Source organism: Cornus florida, unplaced genomic scaffold, assembly GCF_030987335.1.
Source record: "Cornus florida cultivar Cherokee Brave unplaced genomic scaffold, ASM3098733v1 CherokeeBrave_3.0.0_Hap2_Chr11, whole genome shotgun sequence".
NCBI lineage: Eukaryota > Viridiplantae > Streptophyta > Magnoliopsida > Cornales > Cornaceae > Cornus > Cornus florida.
In genome coordinates, this window is record NW_026775581.1 from 106,777,193 (window position 1) to 106,787,968 (window position 10,776).

General features: G+C 34.3%; 3 protein-coding genes across 6 annotated transcripts; 1 reads left to right on the forward strand and 2 right to left on the reverse strand.

Annotated features, from left to right (window-relative positions):
- Positions 1 to 1,939, forward strand: LOC132285632 (uncharacterized). Of its 4 annotated transcripts, none has more exons than XM_059787825.1 (3): positions 1 to 133; positions 822 to 911; positions 1,320 to 1,939. In XM_059787825.1, exons 2-3 carry the CDS (start codon positions 828 to 830, stop codon positions 1,725 to 1,727), a joined length of 492 nt encoding a protein of 163 aa, XP_059643808.1. In that variant the 5' UTR covers positions 1 to 133; positions 822 to 827; the 3' UTR covers positions 1,728 to 1,939. The 4 variants fall into 4 exon arrangements, with proteins under 4 accessions (XP_059643808.1, XP_059643809.1, XP_059643807.1 ...); XM_059787826.1 differs by lacking the exon at positions 1 to 133 and adding an exon at positions 239 to 632; XM_059787824.1 differs by lacking the exon at positions 1 to 133 and adding an exon at positions 620 to 697.
- A 1,258-nt stretch (positions 1,940 to 3,197) lies between these two features.
- LOC132285265 (RING-H2 finger protein ATL3-like) lies at positions 3,198 to 5,101 on the reverse strand. Its single transcript, XM_059787433.1, has one exon. The coding sequence runs from the start codon at positions 4,547 to 4,549 to the stop codon at positions 3,662 to 3,664; it is 888 nt and encodes a 295-aa protein (XP_059643416.1). The 5' UTR covers positions 4,550 to 5,101; the 3' UTR covers positions 3,198 to 3,661.
- A 4,341-nt stretch (positions 5,102 to 9,442) lies between these two features.
- Positions 9,443 to 9,973, reverse strand: LOC132281799 (RING-H2 finger protein ATL2-like). The gene has a single exon (XM_059783465.1). The coding sequence runs from the start codon at positions 9,971 to 9,973 to the stop codon at positions 9,443 to 9,445; it is 531 nt and encodes a 176-aa protein (XP_059639448.1).
- Between the last annotated feature and the right edge of the window lie 803 nt (positions 9,974 to 10,776).

Genomic DNA, 10,776 nt, shown 5'->3' on the forward strand with positions numbered 1-10,776 from the left:
CCACAAACGGTCCTATTTAATACTCCTTTTCCTCTCTCTCTGCATCTCATTCTTCTTATAAACCAAAATCATCAAAGAGAGAGCAAAAAAAGGGTTATGCAATTTCTCAAGTTCGTTGGTCTCAATATAGGAGGTAACTTATGATGCATACAAAACTTATTACTCTTTAATTTTATTCTTTTTTTTTTTTTTTTTTTTCGGAAATTAATTTTATTCTATTTTATTACAACTTTTAATAGCCCTTTCTTAATGGGTAAGCTTGAATTCTCAAGTAAGCAAACTCTTTGATTCTTTTCAGTTACCCGTTTTTTTCTTTTCATAAAGTGTTGTTGGTTTTGGATACTTTGGATTTGTGCTCATTTTGGGTATATCTTTATTTTTACAATCTCTACCTTCCATTTCAAGCCAGTCTTTTTCTATGCAAAAATGCCAATTAAAAGCCTTTCAACTACCCAATAATGTCTCTATATATCTCAATTACAGCCTCACTGATTTCAATTGGGTTGCTGGATGTTACATCTTCCATTAATAGAAGGAAATAAATGAGTGAATTTAATGGTTAGAAGATATTCTTTTTCATGCCCTTTCTCTGTTCCATCGCCCTTTTGTAAAGGGAGGATTAATAGTGAAAGGTACTTCACTCCAATGATTTTGATCAACCTTCTTGGTGACAGAAATGGATTCTGAAACATCAAATGTGATTAGGAAGAGATGCTTTTCCATTCTTTTCCTTTCCTCCTCCTCATTTCTTTGCTGGTATATATAATTTGCTAGTTTCAATGTTTTGATATATGGTGTTGAGTATCTCTTGTGTGTTGCAGGCAAGTATGAAGAAATCTCCAATATACCCAAAGTATGAGGCTGGGGATTACAATGACTATGGTTTTGATCCCCAGGTGGATTTTTCACAGGTACATAAAATAGTTTTTAGTTTTTATACATGTAGTTTTTCTTTAAATTTTGCAATTCTGATTTTAATCTTCTTTTGAAAAGAGTATACCATGTTGAGTTCTTGGTCAGTAGAGCAGATCTTGTCAATTTTGATTGACCCAACTCTTATTTTTTTTCTGAACTTTATAACCCTTTGCATCATCTGATATATACATGTTTTTGAATAAATTATTTAGTATCTCTTTGGTGTTTAGTTATAAATCAGTGTCACAGCTTTATTTTCTTTGTACTATGCCTATTTTTAAAAATTCTGTTAAACTATTCCAATTTGAACACTTTAAATTGATGCCTAAGTTATCATGTTATGTTAGTTGTGCTAGTCTAGCATTGTAACTTCATTAAGCTTGTATTAATTTTCTATCGATCAGTTCTTGGAAGAAGCAAGAAAACACACAAGCAAAGAGAATTTTGAGGCTGCACCACCACCATGTTTAGGAGGAGCTGGAAAGAAACATTTGGGTGAAGCGAAAACGAAGAAGAAATCGTGGAAAGAGTCCCTGTTTTCATGGTGGAAAGATGACAAGAAGAGCAATTCCAGTGTGGAGCCTCCAACTATTCCTCACACAGCCAAGTCAAAACGCGGTAATGCCTCCGGTCCTATATATGGGAGTGGTGGTGGAGCCAGCTGCAAGCCCCGACGCCCAACATCCGGGCCCCTCACCAGGTTTTTCCACCCCACAAGGAGAGTGGAGAATGAGATGCCCTATATTTGTCTTGGCCAGCTTAACAACACTCATGATGTTCAGTCCTATGGACCTGTTTACTTGGTAACATGATAGTAGTCAACAATGGAAAGTAGTTGACAGAGGGCTTGGAAATGGCTGTTTCTTTGTTCAATACTACCGTGCACTCTGGTTAATTGGAGATTTGCAAGAATATAGGTATTAGGAAAGTGCAAGTCTGGTTTTTCTTGAACAATAGAAAGATATTTGAAAGTAAGACTAATGAGCCAACTTAATTTGAAGTGCTTCGGTTTTACTGTTTTTAATTGAATTGTCTAAGTATCATCGAGTCTTGAATGAATTTCTGAGCATTTTCTGCTGGTGTGTGCATTATTGCCCGAGCTCGAACACTAATACTCGACGTCTCTCTCCTTTGGAGGGAGAGATCATATCATCTGAGCTAATGTCCATTGGTTACTATTTTGTTACATTGCCAAGAAGTGTAAACATGTTGAATTAACAGTCATTCCAAGCCCCATTTAATTTTTGAATTTTCAAATTCCCTTCATTTTCATATGGCTTCTCAGCAAAAAAAAAGAGCATATGCAAAGATAAAACAAGAATCAGAATAAAAAACCCAGCCAAGGCTGGATCAAGCAAGCTATCAAATATTAAAAGGGTTATATTATTTTAAAATGGATCATTTTTATAATCTTAGTGTGTCTGTTACAGTTTGATCACCTACTCTTTGATGGTTACCAACTCAAGTATCAACATCTTGCATAGGTAGCAAAATTTTATAGCATAAGCAACCCAGAAAAAGACAACCTTTCTCAAAATACAGATCAAATAAACCTAGTGTGTCTGCTACAGTTTGATCACCTACTACAAGGTTTCCAACTCAAACAAGTATCAAGATCCTCAATAGGTAGTGTGATGTTGTGGTCTGAATTTGGTGTCGGGTCGCGTTGGCTTGAAATTTTTTTAACTCGATTTTGTTCTTAGGTCATGGACCCTAATTAGTTTCTCGTACTCTCTCGTACTCTGATATATAAGGGCGCTAAGGGTTTGGAGTGATGTAAGAGAGAAATTCTAAAATTCGTGCAGAAATAGAGTGAGGGATTGAAAACCTGTAATTTCCAATTTTACGTATAGTGAAGGCTTTTGCCAAATCCCAACCGTGAACGTAGATTACTGTCAAATCACGTATAAATATTTATATTCTTTGTGTTAAGTGTTTACTTTTATGTGGAAGATTTTATTTTGGATTCGTTACGTTTGTGGATAGCAAAATTTATAGCCAAGAAAAAGACAACCATAAAGAAAATACAGATCAAATGAACTTGACAATCAGTGGAAGTGATTTTTTTATAATATTGCATTTGGGAGCACAGAATCACCTTGAAATTGAAATTGAAAAAGAAAAAAATTTAGTTCAATTTTAAGACTAAGCCGGACTTCAACACAAATATACGCCTGCAGCCGCAAGCATTCTATGTAATTTGTAAGCTCATGTCTTTCGGGTATTGAACTGGTATTATTAACAGAAAGACACATTCAATCTCATATTCAATAGACATCAAGTCCACAACAATCAAATTTAACTAAATCTATTGGATTAATAGCTATGCAATACATGAACCCAACATCGAACAATGGATGTGAGGGCTGCAAAATACATCTTCTGTGAGAGAAGAGGACTAATTGGTCCACCTTCTCAAACAGAGAAGCCTGCTACATTTACATACAATATATTCATTACAAACAGTTGCAGAAGCTCATTTCAAGAGCAAAGAAACAAACTTCATGCCTAGATATCAAGCACTGACTCTGCACCATTCGGTGTCAAGAATAAAAGAAGATTTAACAAATACATGGGAGCTACCATTTTCTCCCCCAATACCACCAATACTCCAAGCCTCAGACATTTGTGGAATTCGACATCAAAATCAATTATAGATCAATTGGGATGTCATCTCCTCACTCAAATCAATGTGCATCATATATGTGTGTGTGATAGTGTGTGTTTGTGTGTGCTGAATTTGGACTCAGCCCACCTGTTCCACATCCACGTTACTGGGACTACAAGGGAGCACTTTTCTATCTCTGCTCAAAAGCCTCTTCAATGACCTCAACCGTGTCATCGCCGGCGACTTTGGCTCTTCCTCTTCATTCATCTGCCTAGGTATATCTATGACCAACATTCCATTTCCATTTGAGTTACCAATTGTTGTAGCTGACGACGAAGAAGAAGAAGAACAGGGGATTTGAGAAGAAGCAGGACATTGACGATCATCTTCTTCCAAACAAGAAGCCAAAGTACTAACTTGATTCTGATTCCCCCAAAACAACACATTTGTTGGGAAATTTGGGGACTCTGTTGAATACCCATTAACAGACGAGCTCTCTTCTGTCGTCTCTAATGGTGATTCAGGAGTGTTGATGTTTTGGTTCGAAACAGGGTTTCGACAAAGAGGGCAAGTGGAATGGGATTGAAACCACATGTCAATGCACTCCACATGGAAGCCATGGTTGCATTTCGGAAGCAGACGAGCTTTCTCTCCTTCCGAGACGTCGGAGAGACAAACTGCACATTCCAATCCGTCTTTGAAAGATTTGGGATTGAATTCTAATATCGGTATTGATTTGAGAACTGAGGGATCGAGACCGCAACGGAGGGCCGCGGTGGCGGTTGATTCTACATGGCCGGGGGCGAAGTCGAAGCGGCGCCGGCGCCGTCGGGTGGGGTGGCCGTTAGCGGCCGCGTCTTGTTGGCGACGGTACCAGAACCATTTGGCATAGAGATGAAGAAAGAAGACGAAGACCACCACCAAGAAGAGGACTATTATAGCTACCACCATGATCTTTCCGGTGAGCTCAATCGCCGACATGTCGTCCAATTTCTGGTTTAGCTCCGATGAGTCCCGGTCCCCCATTTTTAGATTCTCGTTCTGGGTCTGATTCTACCAGAATTTCACCAAAAAAAGAAGAAAAAACCAAGCTTTCAATTATTCAGTTTCGAGGAAAATATGATGATTTAAAGCAAACCCAGTTGGAATTTTCCAGGAAAATCTGGAGATTCAAAGCAAACCCAGTAAGAATTTTCCGTCGTAATCTCTCACTCACCAAAAAGGTAAAAAACGAGAAATATTCAGCTTTCAATTGTTGAATATCTAGGAGAATTCTCGAGATTCAAAGCAAACCCAGTTAGAATTTTCCCCGGTAATCTCGAGAAACAAAAAGGAAAGATTGAAAGAGGGAAACGGAGATGGATTTGGGTTGGGAGTTTGAATAAGTGAAAAAGAAAATGAAGATGTTATGCCCTTTTAAGAAAATGTTGAGAGGTGAAGATGATAATTTAGAAATTGAAGAACTCTAATTGGGAAGAAAAGGAGGACAATCTTTGGGTCTACTCTAGAGAGAGTGAAAGTGACGGAGCAGTCAATCAACCAGAGAGAGAGAAGTCACAATACGACTCCGCAGAGGCTGCATTTTGACCATTGTTATGCCATTTGCACCCAAATTTGAAGGGTAATATTAGATTAAATTCACATTTCTTTCGTTTACTCCTTTTAAAATTGAATTAATAATAAATAATTAGAGATGAGGGTGTTTTTTTTAAATAACAAAACTAACCATGGCAGATGGTTGTCACGTGCTCAATAAGGGACACTTTCGCCGTAAAATTTGATTTGCAAGAGCATATGTAACTATCGTGTGCACATTTAATGTTAAAAAATCGAGCAATATGATAAAGTATTAAAATGTAAGGGTTTTTTTTAAAAAATTCAGTGGGGAGTTTTATATTTTAACCCAATAATTAATGAATGAACAACACTTATTTCAGAATATGTGAGAAGGTGAAATGTATGGAATTTTATTTCAACAGTCTATTTTTGTCTTTCTTTCATCTCCAACTTTTTTTTTTCTCTTTTTTTTTTTATGTACTTTTATTTCAATTCTAATTCTTTGTGTTTTATTAATTTCTTCTCAAAGAATAAAAAAAGGGAAAAGAGAGAACTACTCCATACTACACTTGACAATTGATATACGGAGTATTTCATTAATTACTTCGATTATTGATATTCATTGTTCAACAAAGACTCTTAGTTAGCTTAATGAAAAAGACATGTCCGTTTCTTTTAAAATATTTTAAATCAACAATGTACACATTAATAGTAAATTATACTTATTGGTATATATATTGTTGATTTAAACACTTTAAAGTAAAGAAATATGTTATTATCAATCACTAATTAAAATTAAAATTGATCATCAAGTATAACTGATAAATCCACCTCTTCAAATGAGAGATAGGGATTTAAGTCTCAGTGGGGGTATAAGTGTATAAGTTTGCTTAATCTTTCGAAAAATATATATATAATAATAAATAAATAAATAAAAATATATAGTTGTACTAGGAAAGAAAACTTAAATTTTTTGAATTTCTTGCACCAAAAGAATTAGAAAAACCTAAATAATTGTAATAATTTTACCACTAGGATATTTGAATTGTTAACTTCTTGCTAACTCAGATAATAGATTTAGTGCATTAATGATCTTTTAATCAAACTGATAGGGTTTACCTTCAATAATGCAATAACTCATAGAGATCAACTGCTCAAAACATGGATTTGGATTAGACTTATTCTATCAATGCTTTTATTATTATTATCATTATTATTATTTTTTTTGTGTTAAGTTTAAAAGATAGGATTACAAGATTTCACTACCTAAGTTATTGGTATTTCTCTACTTTTTTAAAGTGAAAGTATGATTATTTAAGTTCCAATTAGAAAAAACTGAGTATTGTTACTTGTCACAACGATAAAAATAATAGTGATACTTGAACACTCGTAGTGAATTACTTAATTAAATAATTTTTAATTAATTATTTATACTAAATATAACTAAATGGAAGGTTTCACTTCTTTAATAAAAAAATATATAATTTTTTTTTTTTTATATTAAAAAAGACTATTCAACTGTTTTATAATACTTTAAACCTATTTTCTCATAAAAGGTTTGAGTTGTAGTAATTTGAAACAAAATATTGCATCTTAACAAAGTCCTCTAATTATATAGTTGACGTAATGAAGTTGTGAATCAAGTCAAAGTAGCCCGGAGACCATATCAGCACAGACTTCTATTTCAACTTCAGGAAAAAATAATAATAATAAGAATAATAATAATAATAAATAAATTTAAAGATTATAATTTAATGATATACGAAATATTTTTTTTATCTTTCAAAGTAAAAAGAAACAAAATTGTGAATAATGAAAAAAAAATCTCTAAAAAACAGTTTTTGAGGGTGCATTGTAATCCTCCCACGGACCACTCCTTTAATGTAGGCGTTAATTTTGAGTAAAAATCACATCAACAAAGTCATAGAAAATAGAAAAATTCCCGTGGAGCCCACTAACACTAGTCGGATCCTCCATGGTTTAACTGAATTTAATAAGAAAAAGATTAGTGGGTGCATGGTTTCATAATCCACCACTCTTCCCATAATATCTGCACTAATTAAAATATTCACAATGAGTGTATTATGCAGCTGGTTTTTTTTAGAGATTTGAATTTTTAATTTTTTTATTATTATTAAAAAAATAAAATAATTATTTTAGACTTTTCAAAATGAAAAAATAAAAAGTTGTGATTCTCTTAAAATCTTACAATGCATGAATCTCGATCGATAAATTTCGCCACTATCAATGTTGAATGTCACAGGAGAAATAGATTTTGATTCCAATTAATAACAAATAGGTTCACTGTGAACCAGTGGCTTTGTTGTCCCTTTTCCTTTTTCCTTTGTCTTTATTGACATCAGTCAGTCGGAGGTACACTGAGCTTTGTACACCGAAAGAAATATGTTTTACCGGAAACTGCGGTTCGGCCCCAAATTAAGCCAAAAGTCAAGAGTAGTTATTCCGAAATTTCTGCTTATGTTAGACAAAATGATGGATCTAAGATGTGTATTTTACTCCTAATTATGACAATAATTTATGCTACTCTTCAGAATCTTGTGATCATATCACTATATACATATATATTATATATATATTGGTTCATTAACTTTTATATATGTAGATAGTAGTGTAGGGTGAATTAGATATTGAAGGGAAAGGTTCTAGTTTGAAAATTGAGGCTGGTTTTGGTGGGGGATTCAATGATATAGTGCAGTCAACCATCATTACTTTTGATGCATGCCTCCCATAAGCAATGAATTAACCTTGCAAGGACACAAGACATACATCATGCGACTCTATTATATTCATTATTGGACCTATTTCTCATGCTTTTATGGTATTGGCATCCATCTTTAATATTGCTGCATATATATACCACAATTTTATCTTATAATTGTGAACCAACCAAACTTGCCCAACAAGGATTCAATTTGGTTCAAATGTTTGAGTTACCTCATATCTTTGAAGAAGTCATGCATGATTTATTGAGTGCATAGTTGGTCGTATTGACTGATTAGGAGTAAAATATGTAACTTATTGATTGGTTCATAACTATTGTTAAAGGGTCTGACATTGTTACACACCTTCATGAATAGATCAGTTTACACCGATATTTGTCTAAATCTGTTACACTGTGACCGCTAACGATATCGGACTATGAATTATAATTGAGTGTGATAATTATGTAATTTTATAGTATTAAATACAAATGGAGAGAGTCTTGAACTCATAAAGTTTGTTATTTTGGATTTTACCAACCAGAGCACTTAAATTACCAAACTATTCTACCAATCCTAATTTGTAAACTGAAACGGATCACCACCCTTTGGTTGATTGCAAGTTAAGATTTTGATTGAAATTTAATAGGCTAAATAGGCACACTTAACATGGCCATTGATTGATTTACCCAAAATCAAATCCTATATATTTTAGGAAATAAAGTGTTGTCGACATTAATTGTTACATTATTTTACTTTTTCCGTCCCAAATTAAGTATTGTATTTGGGAACTCTGACTCATTCTTCGTCCCAAATTAAGTGTCGCTGGGGACTGCGACCCATGATGACACTTAATTTGGAACGGAGGGAGTAGTACATAAAATTTAAGTTAAACAATCGTTTTCAACAAGCGTCACTCTCACGTTCAAATTCTCACTATTTATGACTTAATTTTACCGCTCTCACACTCCCACTCTCGAATTCGCTCTTATTCTCGCTTTATATGACTTGGCATAGAACTATTTCAATTGAACCAATCCAAAATTGGCCTGCCTTCTAATGCATAGCACAGACCTGGCTGAGCTCTCACTATGACATTCTGGGGGTAGGAACTAGAATTGGGTTGATTTCGGGATAAGCTTGACCTATATTTTATTTTATTTCATTTATTAGTTTAGGTAAATATGATGCATGAAATTTCTAAAATATTTCATCATTAAATTACATAACCCCAAGTTCAAATCTCTTCCAACCACAAACATTGCTACACAATGGTGGGCTGTACACCCAAAATGATACTACAGCTTTGATCACTCATTAATCATCTCCAAGAAGGGGGACAAAAAAGGCGCCCATATATACATTGTATCTGTTATATATAAACTAATTTAGACTCTTGGATGACCTTGGGTACATGAAAAGCAATATTAAATATTATTGAAATAAATTGAATTTCATGTATCTAATTGTTTGCTGAGAATATATAACCGCATTTGAGAACAATCACTTGCTAACGAGTAGTTGACAGACTTAAAAACTACTATAATATTCATACAAACGAATATATATCATATATTTAGTACATTACAAAAGAAGATAATTATCCTTAATTTCTTCCTAGAAAGGGTGATAAAAAATTACATCAACAAAAGTAATTAGAATTCTCACATAGGGCAGACGTAAGCTCAAAGTTGAGAGGACTCTGCATCCATTGACATACATGATCAAAAGTAGAGAGCAAACAAGAAACCAGACCATCATAAACATGTCCATTGTTTCTACGGTGCCTTGAGAGAGTGTTGACCGGACTTCTACATAGAGGACATGTCGAATGGGCTTGCAACCAGGCATCTATGCAGTGGACGTGGAAGCCGTGGTGGCACTCCGGGAGGATCCGGTACTTCTCGCCGCCAGAGACTTGACAGAGGCACACTACGCATTCGAGTTCCAGGCTGTCATTGTCCGCCTCTCTCTCTCCTTCCACCGCCTCTGTAACTGTGGTGTCGCAGTGGTAGTGGTGGTGGAACATTGCGACTAAAAGTGACCACAAGTACTCCTTGGCATGTAGATGAAGCAAGGACGTAATGGGTATGGCTGCAAATACAATAATAGCAATGGTCCTTCCATCTATTGAGGCAGCTAATTCTTCATTGAAATCTACTAGTTTCTCCATCTTAACTTATGGTTTCTTGATAATTCTCTCACTCTATATATATAGATTATATTGAGCAATATATGGTGAGCGAAATGGTTTGAATACCAATTCGACTTCAAGCAATGAAAGATCACTCAAAAAATGGGCTTTCAAAATCCGTCCGTGTGGAATACGTTGTAGCAAATTGATGGGCTTCTAGACCATGGGCGATTTGATTATTTTAAAAATCAACTTTTGGTTTTGACCATGTGAAAAAGAAAATGTGGAATAGGAGTCATTTGGTTTTTTTTGACACTTTGACTTCTTGAATTAATATTTTTTTTTTGCCTTCGTTATGAATTTATATGATTTTATAAAAAAACTTATTTTAGCTAAGCAAACTCCATAATTATTATATGATTTTATAAAAAAACTTATTTTAGCTAAGCAAACTCCATAATTAAGATTAAACTCATTGGATAACGTACTCAATACTCGGTGCCGGGCAAATCCCGGCAATCATGTTTAAGGGTGTTCGAACCCAACCCAATTTCTTTTCAAGCTGGGATTGTTATTTCATTAATTTGGGTTGAACTTGGGCTGATCCTTTCTAGCTGAAGTCCAATTTGGGTTGGGCTCGGGTCTAACCCGAGAGCACCGAAATCATTGAAATATTATATAATTTTATTTTATATTATGGGATTAAATTGATCACCTTTCACATCTTTCAATCTAATGGTTCTACTTGTTGTATATATAACTTAATTTCAATATAGTTAACGGTTGTACCTTTTGTATATACTCTCTCTGTCTGAAAAAAGATGTCGCTTTTAGAAAATCAT